At 34.1% G+C, this 26,058-nt stretch overlaps 2 protein-coding genes across 4 annotated transcripts in view; both read right to left on the reverse strand.

Annotated features, from left to right (window-relative positions):
* Positions 1–5,599: 5,599 nt before the first annotated feature.
* Positions 5,600–26,058, reverse strand: part of LOC132739500 (tetratricopeptide repeat protein 39B-like) — a gene marked incomplete at its 5' end in the record, with an annotated part of 29,252 nt that continues 8,793 nt past the window's right edge. Inside the window, 9 exon segments of the mRNA XM_060727215.1 lie at positions 5,600–5,862; positions 6,900–7,016; positions 7,708–7,825; positions 15,076–15,187; positions 15,399–15,516; positions 21,433–21,591; positions 22,993–23,084; positions 23,509–23,568; positions 24,301–24,368. Coding sequence (XP_060583198.1) covers positions 5,616–5,862; positions 6,900–7,016; positions 7,708–7,825; positions 15,076–15,187; positions 15,399–15,516; positions 21,433–21,591; positions 22,993–23,084; positions 23,509–23,568; positions 24,301–24,368 — 1,091 coding nt within the window.
* On the reverse strand, positions 16,702–20,718 carry LOC132739501 (uncharacterized). Of its 3 annotated transcripts, XM_060727218.1 has the most exons (4): positions 20,018–20,718; positions 18,783–19,654; positions 18,571–18,588; positions 16,702–18,081 (listed from the first exon to the last, which is right to left on the reverse strand). In XM_060727218.1, the coding sequence occupies exons 1-3, from the start codon at positions 20,279–20,281 to the stop codon at positions 18,585–18,587; spliced, it is 1,140 nt and encodes a 379-aa protein (XP_060583201.1). In that variant the 5' UTR covers positions 20,282–20,718; the 3' UTR covers positions 16,702–18,081; positions 18,571–18,584. The 3 variants fall into 3 exon arrangements, with proteins under 3 accessions (XP_060583201.1, XP_060583200.1, XP_060583199.1); XM_060727217.1 differs by having other exon boundaries at positions 16,702–18,588; XM_060727216.1 differs by having other exon boundaries at positions 16,702–19,654.

The following is a 26,058-nucleotide window of genomic DNA, read 5'->3' on the forward strand; positions in this document are numbered from 1 at the left end:
AGGGCCATCATGGCTTTCTTGTTTCACATATTTTCCGGGAATCTAAATCACAAATTTAATTCTTAGTGAAATAAACCCTCTCTTTGAAAAAAAAAACTTATCTTAATTATACACACATCTTTACCAATGAAAACTAATCTAAGAACTTTGAGGTTTATACAATCACAAGTTTTAGTAGATGAATATTTGATTTGGTTTTACGTCACAGCGACACAGTATAGGTTATATGACTAAGTTCCAACTTTTACTGGTGGAGGAAGACCTCCGGTGCCCTTCCATGCATTATTTCAGGCACGCATGGTCACCTGAGTAAAACTACTGACATTCTGTAGGCCAGCTGGATAGCTTCCGTGCATGAAAGAATCCAAAGTTCCTGTTGGGATTCAAACCCACAGCAGTGAGGGGCAAGTGGTTTGAAGTCAACAACCGTAACAACTCAGCCACAGCCGGATATTACCAATGTTTCAACAAATATTCAAGTGCCCACTGTAAGCCTGTAATGAATTTTTATTTCTTATCTTAATAATACAAACATACTTGTATATACATATGTACATAAATATTCAATCACTTTAACAAGAAAAGAATGTAAACAGCTTTTCTAAATAGAAATATATGGAAAAAAAATTACAAAAAATAAATAGATTAACATAAACATTATGCTATCATATTTAGCACATTAATCACATTGTAAAATCAAAATACTGCTTATCTATGCAGTTAAGCATAAAATAATCTTTGAAATATATTGCAAAAATTGACATAAAAAAAAGAAAACAAAACACTATTGCAGATATGTGAGAAATGGTGTAAAAATCACCCAGCCTCTTTGGTCAGGTCAAAAAGCATTATTTAATGTAATTAACAAGTCTCTAAGATGGAACAATATTATAATAATAACATACGCCTCTCAGGGTAATAGTGCAATATATTAGCAACCCAAGAACTGAAATAACAATAGAGGAGGAGTCAAGGATGTTATTTCAGTTCTCCAGTTGCTAATAATTTTATGCACTCTTACCCTGAGAGACATTATTTTTGAACAAACATTTGAACATCATTTTTTCACCGCCATTCATCACTGATTAAGGCCAGGAGAGCTTACCAGAACATTACGTTTTATTATGTCTATTTTGAATACTCGCCCCTGAAGAATATTGCAAAAATTTATTGACCAGGTGATATTAATTTAATGGGTTGATAAATCGCAATAATTCCATGTCACATTAGGCTATATAGTAAATAGTTAACAGGAGGTATAATAAATATGCTAAATAATTGGTGCATTAAAATCACTCAGAATATTACATATTTTTGGTATGTTCTTTTTTTTCTCTGAAAATTTTTATGTTGCAACATAGGTACTTTTAAGTTTTTCACTTTAAACATTTAAAAAGCATTTTGAAAGGGTGGTAAATTGAAATGTATAATAATTTGGTGCAGACTCTAATTAAGGATGAACAAATGTAAGAAGGTAGCCTGTTATAAAGTGTCAATGCCAGTTTGTACCTTAAAAATAAAAATTATAAAAGAACAAAATTACGAGGTGATGTATAAAAAAGAACATAAAAAAGAACATGGTACAAAACAAGAATTTATAATGAACAAGTTGTGACATGACTAGATGTAGCTTTTACCTGAAGTATTACTCATTTTTCATCTAACAGAAATAGTAATTGTTTGACAGATTGTTTGGGGCTTACACACTCATTATAAAAAAGGGCATTTGGCGACCCTTTTCCCCCCTTTTTAAAATTTTTCTAGGGAAAGGAATACCTGAAGGCCCCTCTTGTGCATTTAAATTTTAGGCACCCCGGAGAAAAAAATCAAAAAGTCCCGTTTTAAACTATTGGTAACTTTCCCCACATGAAAAATCCAAAGTGCCTTACCACTTCTGACAGCACTGAGGGGCAAATGGTTTGAAGTCAACAACCTTTTTAAGCATTCTATCTGAAATTTGCCCGTAATCACAATTTTATGACCAATGATAAATTTATCACTTTAGTTATATACGGAGTTAACCTGTTACTGTATTAAGGTGACGAATTGATGGGAATGATTAAAGTCCCAATAAGGATGAAATAAAATGATAAAGAGAAAAAGGAAACACTTAGTTACATAGTACGTATGTACATGTGTATGTTCAAGCATAGTAAGGATTATCTCACAGTTAATTTGGGATAATGGCCTAATAGAAACATATTTTACAAACATGCAACGACCATACCACATGCAAACTGAGTTTTAAGTTAAAATTTTGAGAAAAAAGGAGAACAAATCTTATTTTTTAGTTTTATTTACCAATATTTAAATAAGATTTTTTCCTCATTTTTTCGCACTAGCTAATCACCTTCATGTATTCAATTTGCACTGCACATTACACAAATATTTTTCCAGAAATTTGAATTCACAATTTTAGTACTCCTAAACTTCATAATTCACAATTTTATTACCCCTAAACTTCATAATTCACAATTTTTGTACTCCTAAACTTCATACATAATTCACAATTGTTAGTACTCCTAAACTTCATCTTTTTCTGTACACATGATAAAACACATCTGATAAAATGACAGGGGAGACAGTACAATCAACTAGTTAAATAATGTGCTAATTAAATAACGATTAATTAAATAATGGATGATGTAAAGGAAGACAAATCTTTGAAAAAAATCAATAATGATTTAAATATACATGTATTTCTGTTTCAGTAACAAGAAAGCACTCAAATGTTAAACATTTAAAGTCTGTTATAATTTTATAAATTGAGCTTGTATATAGTGTCATGTTTTATAAATATTCTGACTGTGATATTGTAAATTAATAAAACAGATAATTAAATAATTGATAAACAAACAAACAAATCAAAATAAATATAACTGATCAAATAAATGAATCAATAAATAAAACTAAGTGACCCTGCAAGTTAAATTTGACACCAGGGGCATGACTTAAATAAATATTTTAGACGACAACAAGGTGATCAAACATCAATGAATATAAAAAGCTTTGGCTTTCTAGTTTTTGTGGAGGCAAAACTTTTAGATAATGTTTTTAATGTCTATTTGTATATCTAGTGGACAACTTATCCATCCCACTGGTCTTTTAAACATTTTACATAGACAGCCATCTCTATAGGATCATTTCTGTAAAGTTTGGTCAAAATCTGGCTTGCAGTTTTAGGACAAATTGTGAATAATGATGCACTACAGAATTCTTATAATCACAAAACCTCATATCTGAGCCATTTCTGCAAAGATATGGGCACTTTGTGCAAAGGGGAGCTAAAAAAATGGACAATATCATTTCAAAATCTACAATAGAATTATCATTTATGTTCTAAAGAAATAAGATTGAAAGTTTAAAAAAGCATCATTATGATATTTATTAATTTAAAGTGAAATAGATACTAGTATCACATGTAAGTAGTCCAAGATTTAAACCAAGATCTCAAGGTTTTCCTTGAAAACAATTGGTGGTAAAAAGAAAAACAAGAGGGCCATGATGGCCCTGAGGTCGCTCACCTGTATATAGGCCTCCCCCCCTTCCCCCCCCCCCCCCCTGGCAGGGCCAATTTTAACCCAAGGGCTTTTTATTTGAACAAACTTGGTAGACACCCATAAGAAGATGTTTCAGGCTAAACATCTAAGCTCTAGCTCATTGGGTTTTTTCAAAGAAGATTTTTTAAGTTTTTACTATACACATATAGTTAAAAACAATGACATCCCCGGGGCAGGGCCAATTTTGACCCCAGGGCTTTTATTTGAACAAACTTTGTAGACACTCACTAGAAGATGTTTCATGCTAAATATCTTAACTCTAGCTATTTGGGTTTATTCAAAGAAGATTTTTTAAGTTTTTGCTATACATATATAAGGAAAATCAATGACCCCCGGGGCGAGGCCTATTTTGACCCCAGGGCTTTTATTTGAACAAACTTGGTAAACACCCATTAGAACATGTTTCATGCTAATTATCTTAGCTCTAGCTCTTTGAGTTCTTTAAAAGAAAATTTTTTAAGTTTTTACTATTTGCATATAGGGAAAATCAATGACCCCCTGGGGCGGGGCCAGTTTTGACCCAAGGGCTTTTCTTTGAACAAACTTGGTAGACACTCATTAGAAGATGATTCATGCTAAATATCTTAGCTCTAGCTCTTTGGGTTCTTTAAAAGAAGATTTTTTTTTTACTATACACATATAGTTAAAAACAATGACACCCCTGGGGCGGGCCATTTTGACCCCAGGGCTTTTATTTGAACAAACTTTGTAGACACTTACTAGAAGATGTTTCATGCTTAATATCTAAACTCCAGCTTTTTGGGTTTTTTTCAAAGAAGATTTTTAAGTTATTGCTATACACATTTAAGGAAAATCAATGACCCCCCCCCTCCGGGGCAGGGCCAATTTTGACCCCAGGGCTTTTATTTGAACAAACTTTGTAGACACTCACTAGAAGATGTTTCATGCTTAATATCTTAACTCTAGCTATTTGGGTTTTTTCAAAGAAGATTTTTTAAGTTTTTGCTATACATATATAAGGAAAATCAATGACCCCCGGGGCGAGGCCAATTTTGACCCCAGGGCTTTTATTTGAACAAACTTGGTAAACACCCATTAGAACATGTTTCATGCTAATTATCTTAGCTCTAGCTCTTTGAGTTCTTTAAAAGAAGATTTTTTAAGTTTTTACTATATGCATATAGGGAAAATCAATGACCCCTGGGGCGGGGCCAATTTTGACCCAAGGGCTTTTCTTTGAACAAACTTGGTAGACACTCATTAGAAGATGTTTCATGCTAAATATCTTAGCTCTAGCTCTTTGGGTTCTTTAAAAGAAGATTTTTTAAGTTTTTACTATATGCATATATAAGGAAAATCAATGACCCCCTGGGGCGGGGCCAATTTTGACCCCAGGGCTTTTATTTGAACAAACTTGGTAGACACTCACTAGAAGATGTTTCATGCCAAATATCTAAGCTCTAGCTGCTTGGGTTTTTTAAAAGAAGATATTTAAAGTTTTTTCTTTCGGTTGCCATGGCAACCAGAGTTCTGCATGGAATTAAATTCTTTGAACAATTTTTAAAGGTGACCACCAAAGGAACATTCCTGTGAAGTTTGGATGAAATTGGCTTAGTGGTTTATGAGGAGATGTCATTAAAAGTAAAAATTTAAGGACGGACGGACGCCGGGTGGACGGATGACGGCCTGACGCCGGACGAAAAGCGATCACAAAAGCTCACCCTGTCACTTTGTGACAGGTGAGCTAAAAACAAAAAGCAACTAAGGTGTGACTCTGATGCCATTACCAGGTTGAGTAGGTAAAGCTCTTCCTCTGTTTTTCAGGTCCAGCAGAAAAACTGTTGAGCTTAAGAAAAAAAATGAATAATTTTCTAAAATTGAATATATTATAAATAAATATCTTCTAGACCAATTTCTCACTGATAGCCATTTTTTTGTCCAGCAGTCAAAGTTAATGCAAAGTTAGGCAGTCATTCATAGTTGCTTTCTAGAAAACAATTTGTCCTTGTTGATAAATAAAAATTATTCTGTGAGTATTTGTCACACTGGTCAGTACACGAGTACTGTCCTTAATCTTATTAACACAGGGATAAATCACGACACTCCCATCGCACCATTTGTTTTCTTGGTACCCCCATTGAAACTGTTATCCGCTTCTGCATTGTCAAATGAAGTACTATCTGGTGTTTTTGGAGGGATATCTCTTTCTGGACTACATTGACCTCCATCATTTAGAATATCAGATCCCACGTCCTCGCCAGTTAGTTGACTGAGGCTCAGTCTGGTTGCATGGATACGGAAATGAAGTCGGGACTCTAATAAATAACTTTTATAGTTTTTCCTGCAATACAAATGCAATACTTCGCTGATAAACAAAATGAGTATGGTAATTGGCTAAATTTAAATCATAATAACAAACATCAATTCTTTTTGGTTGGGTTTTATGTCACACAAACACAGTATAGGTCATATGGTGACTTTCCATCTTATGGTGGAAGAAAACTTCCAGTGGCTTTCTTTCCATTATTTCAGGTACAAATGGGCACCAGAGTAGAACCAAGGAAATTCTGTCAGCTAGCTGGATAGCTTCCTCGCTTCCCTATTAGAATTCGAACCCACAGCATTGAGGGACAAGTGGCCTAAAGTCCACAACCATAACCACTTGGCCACAATGCCCCTCAGCTGTGTGTTCATTAGAAACTTATGTCATTCTGATTACGAAAATATGCACCAATCTCTTTAACACAACAGACTGTGGGTTCAAACCCCATCAGAAGACTTTAGCAAGGAACTTTGCTTAGTACTGGTTGGTTCCAGTGTCTGTTAGCTCATAGCTTCTTTCACAATCAAACTGTAAAAAATCTATATACACTAATCTCAGTTAATTAATTCCATGGATGGAAAATAAATTCTGTTCACAAAATTTTTACTTACATGTCTCAGACAATTGGTTTACGTATTAATTTCTTAAAACGGTATAAAGCTATTCAAGTGTATTATATAGAACAAAATATTTTCATAAGATTTATAAAGAGTAATATTATATTGTTTCCATAAATTTATTGCCGATTCTCGAAAGTTTAAAGAGAGAATGTCTCTGTTATTAAACACACATGAATATTTTATGTAAATATATGTACAATAAAATGTTCAGGTCCAAATATTATCCTACAGTTTTAAGTAGACTTTTAACCATTTATTAATGATCTCTTTCATGCACGATTCACTCCCAGGTAAAATACAAACATTTTTCTTTCATACAGGTATTTTACAAAAATTCAAACAATAATTTTGTACACTACAGGCAGCAGATATATAGCTTTATACACTTTATATCACAGAAATATATGTATTGATAAAATAAATGTATGTATATACTTGGCCTTCTCCAGATATGACTTCACATGTTTGAAACGCTTCTGTTCTAAACAAAGTATGGCCAATTCAACTGTGGCATATGGTGGCAGGAAAGTGTCGTACTTGATTTTTTTCTCACTGTAAAAATATTTTGAAACATTTTTTAACATGACCACATTTTAACTTATGCATTTTAAATCAATATCTTTTTTTAGACATTTTTTTCTTGCTATTTCAAAAAGAATTTAATGATTTTAGGTAGATAAAAGTCAATTTAAAAAGATACATAATTTTTACAACATAAATGAAGAGTAAACAGCCTATGTTTCATTGTTTTAATGAATAAAAAGTTTAGTTACAACTTACAAATCTCAAATAATGACATCAAATGTATAACAGAGTAATACACCTTTCAAAATTCACTGATAAACAATTGTTCTATAAACAATTCTGGAAAAGAGAAATCCCTCAAGAGCAATGAAATTAAAGACAAACAGTTGAAAATTCAGTCTGTTTGATCAAATCTGGTCATGAGAGATAATGAAACGGTGCCACATGTCACACCCCATGGCACCAGTATAAGTGGTACTCAATTCACTACAGTGAAAACTGGAATTCCACAATACTGGATTGTCTTAACGTCTCATTATGATTAACATTTTTGCCAAAACATTTCCAATTCTGTTTATTGCAATGGACACAAAATTGCCTAAAAACCAAGGACATACATAACATTATAACAAAATTGTCATATAAAATATGGCATTTGTGACGAATGTATTTAATTTCAGTGTTCTTTGCAGGAACAATTTCTAATTCAATTCCTTACTTTTCAATAACTTCTAGGAAGCACTGTTCTGCCTGCAGTAATTGTCCCCTAAATTTCTGACATACACCTTTTAACAATAACACCAGACAATAATCATCCACATAGTTCATATAACTCTCTGAAAATATACCATACAATATACAATAATATACCATCAAGACAGCTATGATAACCTTGCATCTTTCAATTATGAACCATTGCTAGACATAATTATAATTTTTACAATATACATATAGAAGAAGGTAATATTCAAAGTCACCCAGGGGCCTTATTTGAATTCACATGCAAAAGTATACCAGTGGTCCAAAATCCAAATTCAGTTTAGTCATTGATTAAGTCATTGATTTATCTAGAACTCTGCAAGTCGAATGTGTCGCCTTGTGCACAGTATAGCTGTCACTTGGGCATTTTCTTCTTAAGTATAGGTTAATTATAAACACCGCTCTTACAATGAACATGTATCTTTAACTTCAGTGGCATTTGAACTGATTGTAACAATGTTACATCAGGATTAATAAAGCTGTTATATTAACAAAAATAAAAATACCATTAGAAAAGTTTTACACTGACAGATCAAATGGAGGAGTATGTGATGGATTCTTAAGCACTGCACTTCAGGTCAATGAAAAAAGCTTATGTACCAAATTTGGAGTCAATCAAACTTATAGTGACCAAGTTATAGACAGGAGTGATTTAAAGAAAATATTAATGCTAGAGGCATTTTATAGTACAAGTAATATATTGAGTGTTTTAACCTAATATGGGTATGCTGAAGACGATGAGGGTGGATACCAAGAAAATAAAATTGACCTTGACCTTCTTAAGGTCAATTCAAAATAGCCGCTTAAAAATACTAAAATAGGTCATTAAAACTATGATACAATATGATGCAATTTATTATTCTTGTCAAAATCAAATGATTATTCAATATGATCAGATTTTTATGAGATTGGCCACCAAATATAGCGATTATAAGCCTAATGGCTCAATTAACAGTAAATACAACACTGTTTTACTAGCACGTTAAGGTATAAGACTAAGATTGAAAAAAAATCACTTTAATTTTTTGTTAACTTGACTTATATTGAACAATAAACTTAGTTTATAAATATTACCAAAGAATAAATATTTCGTAATAACAAATTAATATTTCGTAATAACAAATTAATATTTCGCAATAACGAATCAATTCCGGGAGAAAGTGTGGAAAATGTCACTTCATGTGTTCCGTAATTTTCAACATTATTTGTAGCTATGATTTTTTTTAAGTTGTTCATTTTGTTTTCATATATTTTGCACTAATTATGGTATTTATGGTTTAAAATGAGTATTTAAAAATCATTTTGAAATGTTAAAAAGTGTCATTTCAATGCAATAAACACAACACAAACCGAGACAAAAAGTGTTTTAAAAATATACTGCGCCCCCCACAAAAAAAAAACAAACAAACAAAAAACAACAGGTCTTAAAAAATGGCAACAGTAGGAATCGAACCATAGACCTCTTACACATCAGTCAATCACTTAACTGGCTGTGCTACTGCGGAAGTAACGATGACGTTTACAATTTTAGCAGGTATGACTTTTACTAACATTAGTTTCATAGTTTTTTTATTTTATGCTTTTCAGTGGATTACTGATTTATTCGTGAAAATTATATTTGATAATTTCACAGTGAAAATTATCAAAATATAATTTCACACTTTTCAATGACGAAACTACTTTCTTAAGATTTTCCCCATGTGGTACCTCAATTTTATTTTTGCTGACAATTCTGACAATGTCAGGCTGTTTCGAGAGAAGCAAGCTGAAATTGATAAATAACTTAAATGCCAAAAGTAATAAAAGAAGAAAACTTACTTCTATTCATCTAAATTACCAATCAGGTAATTTCGTCTCTTAATTTTTTGTTTCATTTTTACAATCTGAATAATACATTCCTTCCACATGCAAAACTGCTCTTGATGACATTTGGGCATATTTAAGTTTAAAAATAAGTGACTATTTAAAGTTAGAGTTAAAAACAACAACAACAATAACAACACGAGTCATAAAATGTCTGAAAGCGGGAGATTGCTACGTGTGCTTGGTATACCATAGCAGCTGTCGAAAATTTTGGAATTCAGTCACGGTTTTGAGAAAATTCTACAAGAAGATTATCACATCATTTGATATACAGTTTCCTTTCCGAGTACCCTCCAATAAATTTCCAATCTTAAAGTAACAGCAAAGTTATCTATAAAATATTATTTGTTATAAATCGAGTAATATTTTCTTTGACCATATATAATAGTCACGTGGGTTGGCTACATAGTAGAGGTGTTAAAATATAATTGTAATACACCCTTTGTTAGCCATTGAAATAGTATTTTATGTATAAAGGATTTTCAAAAATGGTTATTATTCAGAGCGGGCGCTATGGTGCAGTGGTAACACTGTCTGCCTACAAATCAAGGGGTCGTGAGTTCGATCCCCCGCTACTCCACTGAACGAATAAATGATTGCAAGACTGACAAAACCAGGACATAGACACAGAATGACGGCAACGATAGAAACAAGAGAAGACCTTAACGGAACAGGAAACAAGTACTGAAAATACAAGACCGAAGACGACGACCGATAACAGAAGGAAGAACAGAGTCAAGGACCGCTAACAGAAGAAGAGAGACAGAGACCGATAACAGAAGAACTGACAACAAGCGAACAGTTACGAGGATTGATTACAGAAGGACAGAGACAGGGACCGATAACAGAAGAACTGACAACAAGCGAACAGAGACGAGGACTGATGACAGAAGAGCAGGGACAGGGACCGATAACAGAGACGGAAACCGATTACAGAACAGGACAGGGACTGATAACAGAGACGAGGATTGATAACAAGTCAGTACAGACGAGAACTAACAACTGAGAACTGAGACTAGGACCGATTATGAAGAACGAAGATCACGACCAATAACAGAAGAACTGACAACAAGAGAACTGCGACGAGGACCGATAACAGAAGAACGCAAGTCACGACCAATAACAGAAGAACTGACAGCAGAGAAGTGCGACAAGGACTAATAACAGAACAACGAAGATCACGACCAATAACAGAAGATCTGACAGCAGAGATATGCGACGAGGACTAATAACAGAAGAACGAAAGTCAAGACCAATAACAGAAGAACTGACAGCAGAGAAATGCGACAGAAGAATAAAAGTCACGACCAATAACAGAAGATCTGACAGCAGAGAAATGCAACAAGGACTAATAACAGAAAAACGAAAGTCACGACCAATAACAGAAGATCTGACAATAAGAGAACTGCGACGAGAACCAATAACAGAAGAACGAAGGCGACGACCGATCAGAAAAACGAACACCAAAACCCAAGAGTACTCAGAAAAAGGTGCCTTTAATAATGTGTATTTTGCATGCACACGTTTTAACCTCCTCATACATATTTACGCTGTGCAAAATAAGTAGGCATCTGAGTAGCCACTCTAATGCTTGCATAGAGTGCAAGATAAAATCTAGCAGATAGGGCAGGAAAGAGTGTAGTGTTCGCTGCGTAAACCCTTAATATGTTTAAATGCCTTAAAATTTTCAGTAATATCTTTAAATATTACTTCTATATTACTATTATATTAGCCTATAGAAAAAATGTCTGCCATCTTGGATTTTTTCGGCAATATTGGATTTATTTTTTTTTAAATTATGTTTTGGTGTCTAATTTGTTTTTACCTAAACATACTTTCTGACAAATTTCAGACTTTTCCTTTCCTTAAAATTTATATTTGATATATCATCCATTTATGATAAAGAAATTTGGCGGCCATTTTAGTGGTCATTTTAAATGGCCATTTCAATGGTCAAGATCAAGTTTTTCAATTAGGTATCCACCTTTATCGGATTAAGCATACCTTAAATAGGTAAAATACACCAAGATACCACTTGTACTACAAAATGCCTCTAGCATCTTATAGAGAGCCAAATTCTCAAAATCAGTCCTGTCTATTATGCTCTGGACAAGGCTATTAAGTAAGAAAATTAACAAAGGGCAATAACTTAACAAGAGGGCCATGATGGCCCTGAGGTCGCTCACCTGTATATAGGCCCCCACCCCCCCACAACGTTGCAGGGCCAATTTTAACCCAAGGGCTTTTATTTGCACAAACTTGGTAGACACCCATAAGAAGATGTTTCATGCTAAACATCTAAGCTCTAGCTCATTGGGCTTTTTAAAAGAAGATTTTTTTTAAGTTTTTACTATACACATATAGTTAAAAACAATGATACCCCTGGGGCAGGGCCAATTTTGACCCCAGGGCTTTTATTTGAACAAACTTGGTAGACACCTATTAGAACATGTTTGATGCTCAATATCTTAGCCATAGCTCTTTGAGTTCTTTAAAAGAAGATTTTTTAAGTTTTTACTATATGCATATAGGGAAAATCAATGACCCCCCGGGCCGGGGCCAATTTTGACCCAAGGGCTTTTATTTGAACAAACTTGGTAGACACCCATTAGAACATGTTTCATGCTAAATATCTTAGCTCTAGCTCTTTGAGTTCTTTAAAAGAAGACTTTTTAAGTTTTTACTATACACATATAGGGAAAATTAATGACCCCCCGGGGCGGGGCCAATTTTGACCCCAGGGCTTTTATTTGAACAAACTTGGTAGACACTTATTAGAACATGTTTTATGCTAAATATCTTAGCTCTAACTCTTTGGGTTCTTTAAAACAAGATTTTTTAAGTTTTTACTATATGCATATAGGGAAAATCAATGACCCCCTGGGGCGGGGCCAATTTTGACCCCAGGGCTTTTATTTGAACAAACTTGGTAGACACCTATTAGAACATGTTTGATGCTCAATATCTTAGCCATAGCTCTTTGAGTTCTTTAAAAGAAGATTTTTTAAGTTTTTACTATATGCATATGGGGAAAATCAATGACCCCCCGGGACGGGGCCAATTTTGACCCCAGGGCTTTTATTTGAACAAACTTGGTAGACACCCATTAGAACATGTTTCATGCTAAATATCTTAGCTCTAGCTCTTTGGGTTCTTTAAAAGAAGATTTTTTAAGTTATTACTATATGCATATAGGGAAAATCAATGACCCCCTGGGGCGGGGCCAATTTTGACCCCAGGGCTTTTATTTGAACAAACTTGGTAGACACTCACTAGAAGATGTTTCATGCCAAATATCTAAGCTCTAGCTCTTATGGTTTTTTAAAAGAAGATATTTAAAGTTTTTTCTTTCGGTTGCCATGGCAACCAGAGTTCTGCATGGAATTAAATTCTTTGAACAATTTTTAAAGGTGACCACCAAAGGAACATTCCTGTGAAGTTTGGATGAAATTGGCTTAGTGGTTTATGAGGAGATGTCATTTAAAGTAAAAGTTTACGGACGGACGACGGACGGACGGACGCCGGACGGACGCCGGACGAAAAGCGATCACAAAAGCTCACCCTGTCACTTTGTGACAGGTGAGCTAAAAATCATGAAGTGCCCAAGTTATGCTCTGGACAAGGCTATTAAGTAAGAAAATTAACAAAGGGCAATAACTTAAAAATCATGAAGTGCAGAGTACAAGTTCTTGTGCACTTCACTTTTTCTCAAAAAGATCTATCATCCTATGTAAGATTCAAGTCAATAGCTTTTAAAGTGTAGGAGAATTGGCCTGGATAAAAAATAAAGTATTATAATTAACAAAGGGCAATAACACTAAAATCATGAAGTACAGAGTACAAGTTCTTGTGCACTGCACTTCTTCTCAAAAAGATCTATCATCCAATGAAGTTTTATGTCCATAGCTTTTATAGTTTAGGAGAAATGGCCCGGACAAAAATAAAATATGAAAATATGAAAGGGCAAAAACTTAACAAGAGGGCCATGATGGCCCTGAAGTCGCTCACCTGTATATAGGCCCACAGAGCGAGGCCAGTTTAAACCCCAGGGCTTTTATTTGAACAAAATTGGTAGACACCCATTACAAGATGTTTCATGCTAAACATCTAAGGTCTAGCTCGTTGAGTTTTTAAAAAACAGTTTTTACTATACACATATAGTTAAAAGCAATGACATCCCTAGGGCGGGGCCAGTTTTGACCCCAGGGCTTTTATTTGAACAAACTTTGAAGACACTCACTAGAAGGTGTTTCATGCTTAATATCTTAACTCTAGCTAGTTGTTTTTATTCAAAGAAGATTTTAAGTTTTTGCTATACACATATAAGGAAAATTAATGTCCCCCGGGGCAGGGCCAATTTTGACCCTAGGGCTTTTATTTGAACAAACTTTTAAGACACTAACTGGAAGACACTAACTGGAAGATGTTTCATGCTATATATCTAAACTCTAGCTATTTGGGTTTTTTCAAAGAAGATTTTTTTAAAAAGCTTTTGCAATACACATAATAACCCCAGGGCTCTTATTTGAACAAATTTGGTAGACAACCATTAGAACATCTTTCATGCTAAGTATCTTAGCTCTAGCTCTTTGGGTTCTTTAAAAGAAGATTTTATAAGTTTTTACTATATGCATATAGGGAAAATCAATGACCCCCCGGGGCGGGGCCAATTTTGACCCCAGGGCTTTTATTTGAACAAACTTGGTAGACACCCATTAGAAGATGTTTCATGCTAAATATCTTAGCTCAAGCTCTTTGGGTTCTTTAAAAGAAGATTTTTTAAGTTTTCACTATATGCTTATAGGGAAAATCAATGACCCCCTGGGGCGGGGCCAATTTGACCCCAGGGCTTTTATTTGATCAAACTTGATATACACTCACTAGAAGATGTTTCATGCCAAATATCTAAGCTCTACCTCTTTTGGTTTTTTAAAAAGAAGATATTTTAAGTTTTTTCTATCGGTTGCCATGGCAACCAGAGTTCTGCATGGAATTAAATTCTTTGAACAATTTTCAAAGGTGACCACCAAAGGAACATTCCTGTGAAGTTTGGATGAAATTGGCTCAGCGGTTTATGAGGAGATGTCATTTAAAGTAAAAGTTTACAGACGACGTACGGACGCCGGACGAAAAGCGATCACAAAAGCTCACCCTGTCACTTTGTGACAGGTGAGCTAAAAATTAAGAAGTGCAAAGTAACAATTCTTGTGCTCTGCACTTCGAGTCATTAAAAGAAACATGCATACCAAGTTTGGAGTCAATCTGACTTATAGTGACTGAGTTATGCTCCGGACAAGTCTAAGGGGACACTGACAACTTCCCCGATGCTTCGACAAAAGTAACCCCTATATGTCGCCTTTTTCAGCTAGTTTTCTTCAAAAAAGTCAAGCTAAAATAATCAACATTTCTTTCATACAAAAAAAACTATTTATAACTTTGTAATACATGCACATTCTATGTATACCTTTATTATGTAGTATATGGTTAATGGTTGTTTCCACAGTTACCATTATTGGTTCTAGAAGGTCCTGCCTTGTCCCAATAATATTAAACCCGTTCCATGTGTATATCAGTTCCTGCAATATACGTATATAAATCATATTTTTATATAAGTCTCTGCATTATAAAACATGCATAAATTGATCAAATCACAAAACCCTGACAATAAACTTTGTGAATGGTAAGATGGCTTTCACCTTGAAAATACAAGATTCGGTAGTAAATTATACAGTCCCATCTTTTGTTTTCTATATATGTATTTTTATATATAAGTTTTAGAAAACATACCAATGCTGGAAGAGTGAGGTAGCCATTTTGCTCAGAAAATCTCTTAGCCTTGAACACAGCAAATTTCTCTATTGGTATTGATTTACCTGCAATTCTCTGCTTCAACCTGGGAACTTCTCTTTGAAAAAAAAACAACAACAAAAAAATAAATGTTTTAAATCAAGAAAATGGTCATTTAATCTACTAGTGTTTTACATTACTGAATCTGCTGAACATTTGGAATGAGTTTGTCCTACATACATTTTTTAACTGTCTACAGAGTGAAATAAGAAGGACATGATGGCACAAGAACACTAGAACTGTGTGTTCAGGTGAGCTTAAACAAAAGGGCCATAACTATGACAATAATGACCAAATCACAAACTCTATCAATATGCATCAAGGTTCTTCTTTACAATACTTCTAAAAAAATTTGATTGAAATCCCTCGAGCAATGAAGGGGAGTCGTGCACAGAAGAAATTGTTAATGCTTAACCTACTGACATTCATCTGTCTAATAAACATATATCTCATTTAAAAAAGAGCACACCACATGTGGTGATAATGCTTGTCTGATAAAAATTCTAAATTAAAACAAGGGGCATAACTGCAAAAAATATTGCTTTCAGAATTATACCACTTGTCTAACAACTGCACTTTGTCATGATAAACAAGCATTCCAAGTTTGATGTTGATAACTTTAAAAAAATGTTTAAATAACGGGCTGGATTGAAGTTTTAGCACAATGACAACAGCAACAAACAAGAGCTGTCGGTAGGACAGCAACGCTCGACTATTCTTAGTGCTTGATAGTAAAAAAATGCTTGATACAGTTACCTCCTCCTGTTTACAGGTTCGGGTCATGATGGTGAACAAGTGTGCAAAGTTTCAAACATGGGTGAAAGTTGGAAATTTAGAAAATCCTGAAAAATAAGCTGGGGGTCTAGGGGGCCGCTAGGGCCCCCAGTGGGTCCAGGGCAAAGCCCTGGTGAGGGGTCCAGGGGGGCGAAGCCCCCCGGAAGCTGAGAGAAAATGGCAAAACAGAGGACCTTAGGAAGCATCTCAAATATATTCACAACCTCATTTACACTTTGTAAAAATCATTGCAAAAACATAACAGTTAAACACTTATTATAATGAAAATTAACAAAAGAAATGGAGTCATTTGCAAAATATTTTTTTCATTTGTACTTTTTATATTCAAGAAGTTAATAGGAATTCAATTGAATATTCTGAGATTACTAATGAATGAATTTAATTTGCTTCCTACATAATATTATATCTAAATTATTTTTATAAATTTACAAATAAGACAAGAACCTAATCAATTTCAATAACAGTTTTAATAAAAAATAAACAAAATCACATCTTTAAAAGCTATTCATACATACATATACTTCATACAAAAGCTTGACCATGTTGTATTTACAAATTTACAATGCCACTAATATTGACAATTTAAGCTGTTTTTATTCTTTTCCATTTCCTAGCACTTTCATTAGCCTCACTTTTCCTTTTCTTACTGTTTCTTGACACAATCCGGTTTTTCAATCTTACCAAGTTTGCCAGTTTTTTAGCTTTTTCAATCTTAAGTAATTGAACAGAGGTGCTTAACTTCTCTTCATGTTTTTTCAAATCTTCCACCCTTTTGCTTTGCAAGTATTTCCTATAAGTGTCATAGGCATTAATGCATGCAGATTTCATGCTGTTGTTAACAATCAGGTCTGTGCTTTTTACATTCTTTTTCCTTAATGCAGTTTTGACTATTGCTACTGCTTCATAGTTTACAACAGTTAACTTTGTCCTGTCTTTCTCCACAATATCATCCATAATATTGAAAGTAGATTCAATCAAAGGCCCACTGAAAATACATAATACAGTCTTCACAAGCTTTTGCATCATTGGGTAGCGCACTTCATCATAATTGGTAAGGGAGAAGACTTTTGACCAATACATGGTGTCTATTCTGTCATCTTCCTTGTAGTCTTGTGACAGATCCTTCACTTGTCTGTTTATATTATACTTGTCTACTTCCACTCACAGTTGACCATTTTCTTCATGTGTAAGGACATTGGGTAATTTACTTGAAATTTCCTTAAACGACACAGCTGTCTGGTTATGTCCTACCATATGGGGGTCTAACACTGACATGAGGCGTATAGTTTTGTTGTCAAGTGGTAGCTGGAGAAGTTTTTTGGCAGCCATGATATACCCTGTTCGTAAGCGACTATACAAACTGGTTACCCAATGACTGCATGCTTTATCCATCCTAGCCTTATTCAGGTCTGCATAGGCATACTTGCCTACATTCAAGTCTTTGTCAGATTTTTGGATACCTCTATCAGTCACATCAACCTTTAAAAGTTTCCTTACACTAGAATTGGGAATATATTCTGGCTTTATGAAAAAGCTGAACAATTCTGTTGTTACATCATACATACGGCTGTGTAGGGTGTGAATTAGTGGTTTCTCAGATTGGAATTCCTTGACATACCCATGGAATTCCATCAATAATCCCCTTATAAGATTGAGCTTGATAAGTGTTTCCCTTTTTTGCTGAAACAGGAGGTTAAGGATTCGATCTTTTCTGTCACTGCTTGTTGCTGACTTTTGTTGTTTTTCTTGTGCTAATTGGAGAAGAGTAATTGCTGCTTGAGCTGCCTCAGAAACTTTTCGTTCTTTAAATATTTTACTGATACTAGACCTGAAAAGCAGATGATTAAGTTTAAATGGCACTAAAGCTTGATAAAGAAATGAAAACTTTCAATATATTATCTGTTAAAGATTTATTTTTGAAATATTTTTAAGTGTTGGTTCTCGTTCAAATTAAGGTATCATTAAACTGATGACTAGTTAATACAGTTATAACATACATATGCTTAACAAAAATATAAACAGTTTAGTGGATCAATTTTAATGTATAATAAATGTAATTAAAATATATGTTATATTATTAAGCAGCTATGTTATTTCTATAGTAGCCAATACCGCCATAATGTTTCAAAGACTGAAATTAAGATACAGGAGGAAAATAAGCAGTTATAAATTGCCAGATGAGAAGGTCCTTGAAAGATAAGGAAGACTATACAGAGAAATGAGAAAGCAGAAATAACTAATTGAGACATGTACTATGATAAACAACTAAATGTCCAGCACCCACATATAATATACCACAACATTTACTTTCTCTCACCTGAAGTTTTTTTTTCAACTGCAATATAATAACAATACTGTTACACAAAATTTACCTAAAAGATAATGATTTTTACTTCTGCTAAAGATTAATTTCTAAACAGACATTTAAACATACTTTTAGTTTTAAGTATTGATATTAATGATAAGTTCTGAAAGGACATTAAAGCTTTGGATTGTCAATTTCTTTATAGTTATGATAATATTACAAACCTATATTGTGTTTTCTCTTCTTCTGTCAAAAAGCTGTAGTAATATACTATCAGGTAGTCCTGTAGATCAATCACTCGTGTGGCAACATCAAGCATCTGAAGGAATCTACTGGATATTGGACGAACTAAATGCTTTGGCGTTGTGGCGTTCATAAGTGACTGAAGTTCATGGAACAACTGCCTTACTTTTGGTGACTCTTCTATATCATAATACAAGTCAGAGCAGAATGCTTGAATGCCTTCATCAACATTGCTAAGTAATGTCTTTGCCACATTATTCATCATGTGAACTGTGTCTCCACTGACATCAAGCAGATGGGGATTTTTCTCGCGTGCAAGTGCTTCCACACCACCTCTGATCCCCCTCATTGTGCTGCAGTTATCCATCAGTAAACTGACTATCTGGCTCCATTTGATCTCATATTCCTCAAGGACACTTTCAAGCGATTCCATGATGTTGACTGCTGTAGCCAAATTTTGTTTACGTGACCCAAGATGTCTTAGCGCAACTTGTTTTTCTTCATCATCATAATACTGGACTATGACATTCAAGATTTTGTCGTTATTGTTGTTTGTTGCCTCATCAATGTTAAGAGATAACATTTGGCCTCTCAGTTTCTGCTTCAGCTCATCCTTAAAGCTTTTAGCCACTCCATGTGTTGTTATATAGGTAGCACTGGACTTTGATAAAGTTGTTTTATCAAGGGCTGGCTTATCCTGGCTCAATCTTTTGGCAAAATTTATTAAATCTTCAGCTATAGTAAAAGGGAGACAGTGTTCACTTATGAATGCTGCAGTGATCGCTCTCTGCTTAGCAACTCTGTTTTGCATCGACTCGGTCTCTGGTTTGGCTTTAGAAGACCCCGGCAGAACCTGTAAATACATTGTTTTTATATAGCTCTACAGGTTCTAAAAATGTACTAAGCTACAACAGGAAATGATGAATCAATCTAAATGTAATGGATTCTGAATTAACCAGTAAAATAAAATTAAAAATAAGGTTTTAAATGAATACCCATTAAAGAATTTACCCTTATAAAATTGGGCATATTTTTTCCCTTAGTACAAAGTTTTCTTTCAATTAAATCGACATATAGGATTAATGGATTTTTCAAAGAGTTGGAGTTAAGACAGAACTGAGAAAAGTTTGAATTGCTATTATGACTCATATTGACAACTGTCCGTGTTCATAGTAGCACTTTTCTCCAGTTAGATAGCTAAATAAAACTCACTAACCTGATTTGATTTAACAGTCCTATGGTTTGCCTTGTGTTTTGCATCATCAGCATGAACACGAAAAGCCTTTTTCCCGCTAGACTTATAATTAATAGTTTTTCCACAGACATCACAAAACGCCATTCCAGGAACTTCTATTTTTCTCAACCATTCTCCAAATTTCAGACCCTGTACATCTCTTTCTTCTTGCCATTCCCATCTCCATTTGTTTTTCAAACCTTTTTCTAACAATTTAGTATCTGATTTTTTTTCTAAGAACTTCATTTTAATCGTTCCTCAGCTTCCAAAGAGCAGTTTAAAAGTAAACAAAGAAGGGAAATCCTGATCTATAAATAGTATCGTAAACGTCATATTGCAGGTACCCTTACATCTGGTTCCCTGTCTTATTATGGTTTCCATCCAAGATTTTAGAAGTGCGCAGGGGACCAGTCTACAGGTACCAGAAAATCGGTACACCTCTGTGTTTTTCCTTGCACTGAGTTCATAGCGGAGTTTGCAAAAAAAAAGGAGAATCTGCAGTCTAAATTTATTTGTATGAACAGAATTTTTTGTCATTCGTGACCTACTTTCTCAAAAAAAAAAAATCTCAGAAGGCATGCACCCTACCCCACCCATTTTCTCAACGAATTTACACGTTTCACAGAAATGACCCAGAAAAAGACGGAAAATCCGGAAATCCGGCATAATCCGGAAAACTTTCACCCATGGATTCAAAGCCATATGTCAATGGACTTTGAAAATATTTGAACTATTACAAAAACTTTAACGTAAATTGTAAGTCAAAAAAGGGGCATAATTCTGTCAAAATGCTTGATAGAGTTACTTCCTCCTGTTTACAGGCTGGGGTCATGATGTTGGACAAGTGTGCAAAGTTTCAAAGCCATATGTCAATGGAATTTGAAAATATTTGAACTATTACAAAAACTTTAACGTAAATTCTAATTCAAAAAGGGGCATAATTCTGTCAAAATGCTTGATAGAGTTACCTCCTCTTGTCTACAGGTTGGGGTCATGATGGTGAACAAGTGTGCAAAGTTTCAAAGCCATATGTCAATGGACTTTGAAAATATTTGAACTATTACAAAAACTTTAACGTAAATTCTAAGTTGAAAAAGGGGCATAATTCTGTCAAAATGCTTGATAGAGTTACCTCCTCCTGTCTACAGGTTGGGGTCATGATGGTGAACAAGTGTGCAAAGTTTCAAAGCCATATGTCTATGGACTTAGAAAATATTTCAACTATTACAAAAACTTTAACATAAGTGGTTACGCCGACGCCGACGCGGACGCCGACGCTCGGGTGACTGCAATAGCTCTACTTATTCTTATCGAATAGTCGAGCTAAAAAGTGATCAAAATAACATGACTTTTTCTTCAAAACATTCGAGTAAAAAAAGAAATTCAAACAAATTTACCCCATGAGATATTGCAGATGCTCTTTGGATTCTTCAGTCTGATCATCACACATCATGAGGAATGCCGCCTTCTGGTATGTATATGTTGCTTTACTCCACCTACTTTCTTTACACAGTATCTCCGCATACTTCATACCCATCAACCAGTCCCCCTTAAAACTGAAAAATATAAAATTTGAGTCACTTAACTTAAGTTACAAGGCTACCCAATTATTTAAAACAAATACACAACTTCTCTTGGTACTGAATGTTGAGAAGAATGCGGATATATTTTTTTCTATGTTTATTGTATTTTGATCTGTGGTTTGGCACTGAATTGTTGAAACTGGCACTGGCACGTTTATTTTGACATGTTTTTTTTAACTAAATTCACGATTTTTTATAATCGGGGTATAACAAGAGTTATCTTGTTTTGTTTTGTTTAGTTCATTTTAAATTGAGAAAAGTAAAAGAATTATTATAATAAAAATTGAATAAATAATAGTTTAAAGAAGGAATAAGAGTTGTATTAATTCTGGCATATTAGAGAATGTTACATTGTAGGTTTCTGTGAAGTTTTTGTTGATTTCTAGTCGGGGGTTGCTACAGACAGATGTACAGACAAAGCTGTTACTATATGCATTCACATGGACATAAAAAAATGTTGTTAATTTAGTGACAATGATTAAACTTAGGTGCTGCCTGTTTCTCTATATTGATTTGAAACTGCATCAGTTATACAGCAACTTGAAAATTTATCAATGACACTATATCATTATATCAGTGTCTCCTATTAAATTAAGGACTTATTTTGTAACATACACTTGCAATATGTTAATGTTTTTTTTCTGTATTTGTGGCACCAAATATTTGCGGCATCTCAGACGCTTGTCAACTTACCATAGACACCATATTATCTTTAAAGATGTTCCTGTAACATTCTAAATAATTACTGCCAATGAAACCACATAAGCTCCTAGTAACACTGATGTTGCTTTACTTATCACAATCTCCTACGCAGTGATCACCCCTTACAGCAGGATTAGATCTCTGCCATCACAACAATTTCATCAAGATTTTTGACGATATGAATTTTTTCAATTTCTATATTTATTTTAAAAAGTAAACACGGTTTTGCTAATGTTTCAAGACTATAATGTATTAGATGTAAACTAAAATAAAAAGTAATTTCGAAAACTTAAATATTATCAATATTATGAGAATTTTTTTTAATAATGCACCGTTCCATTCCAAAATAATGGCCGCTTTTGAAAAGGATATTATTAAAGAAATTTATTTTTCATTATTTTGTATATTTTTGATAATTTTTTGAGAAAATATAACGGACGTAGGTACAAAAAGTTAAAAATAAAACAGAAAGAGAAAAATGACGTTAGATTTTCTATGTAACGGTCGATATTTACATTTGAATTTCGATTACGTCATGTGACTTTCATCATCATGTGACGTCTGTGAAGGCAGTGATTACAATTCTGCCAAGGGAGGTAATCAGTGTGAGGAGTTTGTACTTATCAATGAAACCACATAAGCTTTCAGTAACACAGATGTTGTTTAACTTACCAATGACACCACATAAGCTCCCAGTAACATAGATGATGAAACTGTCTCCATTCCTGCTGAGATTCTATAGACTCCTCAAACTTATCTATTGCCTGTAACATAGAAATCAAGTATTAACTTTACACTTAACAATTTTCAGTTTTATAAATGCAAATCCAGTGTAATAAGAAAATGTGCTTTGAAAACATACTGAACATGTTCAAAAAATCATATAACCTGAACTTATGTTTATCCCAAGTACTCCTTCATTAATTGCAGAGGAAATAAAATCTGATAATGTTGATAAGATGATGTCACATTTTGTGCTGGTTATCAAATTCATTAACTGTCAAAGATACTGGTACTAGGTTAAAAAATACTTATTTGTCAGAAAACAGATAACCTACAGTATTTATTCTCATAATTAATACTCCATTTTATTCAAGTAATGGACACAGTTTGCATAACTCTTTATATGTGATAAGTAAATTACAAAATGAACAAGACTTAGAAAATTGTGTCTATTTTTACACTTACTTGATTAATGTGACCCTTTATTTCTTCAACTCTTCCAGCAAAAAAGAGAAACAATGCACCCTGAAATAAGAAAAAAAAAATTTAACAATAGGACTATGATGGACCTAGATTGCTCATCTGAGATATATTCTCAGAAAATATCTGCAGAAGTAAGTATTTAGGTCCATTGATTGGGTGTATCATATGGTTATATGTAAAGGTGTCATGAAAGCTTGGTTCCATGCTCCACAACATGTAAATAGGTTTAAGCTCTGGGCAGAAGATTTTTGAAGATTACCTTTTAAAATCTATTTTTAGATCTTGAGACCTACTTATGCATCAGACTGGAACAATTGATGTAAGATACGTAAAAAATGTAGAGGGCAACCTAAGGATCATAATTATATCCACCTGGTATTTAAGATGGTGTTTAAAGAAATTGTGGGTAATAAAAAACAACAAACAACAGATGACAGACTACTTGCTATCTCAAAAGCTCATCTCAGAGCACTTTGTGCTCAGGTGAGCTAAAAACCATGCATGAAGAAGAGCAATTACACTTTGTCTTTGATAATGAAAACATGATCTTTGATATGGACAATAGTTCCATGATGGACTGACTTCATGTGCAGAGAATATAGATGACTTTTAGTCACATAACAGCAATGCAGTCTTTACCTATACTGATCCCATTTTAATCTAATAGCTGGATTTCTTTTACATAGTATCAGCCAAAATGTACATGGTCATATCAAATATTGATTCTTTTGAATATAATAATAAATTCAAAAAATAATGTCTACTACAGAATACCTTTGGATAATGTTCCAAACATGGTTTTAATAATTTATCTGCCATTTGAATATCTCCATCTGCTAAACCTGATGAAAAAAAATAATTTAATTTTATTGATCAAATATACCTTCACAAATAACACTAATCACTGGAGTTCAATGACAAACCATTTGGTAAATATCATAATTAATACCATGACATTGTGTTATACTGCTATGTAATTCTTTGTTATATATTCTACCATTTTGGATCCATGAGGTAGCAGTGCTGAGATTATGTTATAAATATGTTTGTAGTGTAATATGATATGCTTTTTAGTCACATGCGTTTAACTCAGTGTAGACTTGCTTTGATACCAGTTTGGTGTTCTGGTGATTACTGACCATCGGTCACTCAGACAATAGTACAATGTTGTGATAAAAACATGCACTTTTTTCATCCTATCCAATAAATACCATCATAGTAAACACTATTTTGATAGGCATGATTACATGTATGTATATTGTCCAAGTCAACTGGGCAATGCTACATACATGTATTAAATTCCTTATTTATATGCAATGCAGTTTCACACTTGTAGACTTAGATGTGTTTCCTATATAAGTCTAAATAAAAATGAAACATCCCCGGGGAGGGGCAAATTCGGACCCTAGAGTCAAGATCTATGTAACTTGGTAAAGGACCACATTGTGATGCTACATGCCAAATATCTATGCTCTGGGCAATGTAGTTTATGAGTAGATGATTTTTTGAATATGTTTACAATGCACAGTAACAACTAGGGTGGGGGGACATTACTGTCCCAAGGGGAATAATAAATAGATTATTTGAAAATAAAAATAAACTAGAACTGCCACTGTCATGGCGTGAATACCCCCGCATACCACTTTGTCAGAATCAACAGTGGCCATTTAGAGCTCAAGGACAATGTCCCTGCCAAATCTGAGGTTACTAAGCCAGTGCTATGTATTCTACATGCTTCAAATGTGAAAATGTCAAAATCAATAAACTGCGGACAGGCATTCTTAAGCAATTGAGGGGAAAAGCTTTTTTTAGTCGACCTTTGACCCAGTGACCCTCAAAATCAATAGGGGTCATTTTATAGTCATGATCAACCTCCATGCCAAAAATGAAGACTGTGGGTCAAAGGAATATTAAGTTAATGGGTGGACAATCTTTTTGAAGTCAAAGTCCATGTGACCTTGATCTTTGAACCTCCATGCCAAATATGAAGACTGTGGGTCAAAGGAATCTTAAGTTATTGAGCGGACAAACTTTTTTAGTCAAGGCCCCTGTGACCTTGACCTTTGACCCAGTGTAATAAAAAAAAAAAAAAGGGTTATCTACTTATCATGACTAACCTCCATGCCAAATATAAAGACTGTGGGTCAAAGGTTTCTTAAGTTATTGGGCCGACAAACTATTTGAAATCAAGGCCCCTGTGACCTTGACCTTTGACCCAGTGACCTCAAAATCAAAAGGGGTCATCTACTAATCATGACTAACCTCCATGCCAAATATGAAGACTGTGGGTCAAAAGAATCTTAAGTTATTGGGCAGACAAGCTTTTTATAGTCAAGGCCCCTGTGACCTTGACCTTTGACCCAGTCAACTTAGAATCAATAGGGGTTATCTACTAATCATGACTAACCTCCATGCCAAATATGAAGACTGTGGATCAAAGGTTTCTTAATTTATTGGGCGGACAAACTTTTTAAAGTCAAAGTCCCTGTGACCTTGACCTTTGACCCGGTGACCTCAAAATCAATAGGGGTC

Source organism: Ruditapes philippinarum, unplaced genomic scaffold, assembly GCF_026571515.1.
Source record: "Ruditapes philippinarum isolate M1 unplaced genomic scaffold, ASM2657151v2 ctg3000_1_1_1_1, whole genome shotgun sequence".
NCBI classification, from domain to species: Eukaryota; Metazoa; Mollusca; class Bivalvia; order Venerida; family Veneridae; genus Ruditapes; species Ruditapes philippinarum.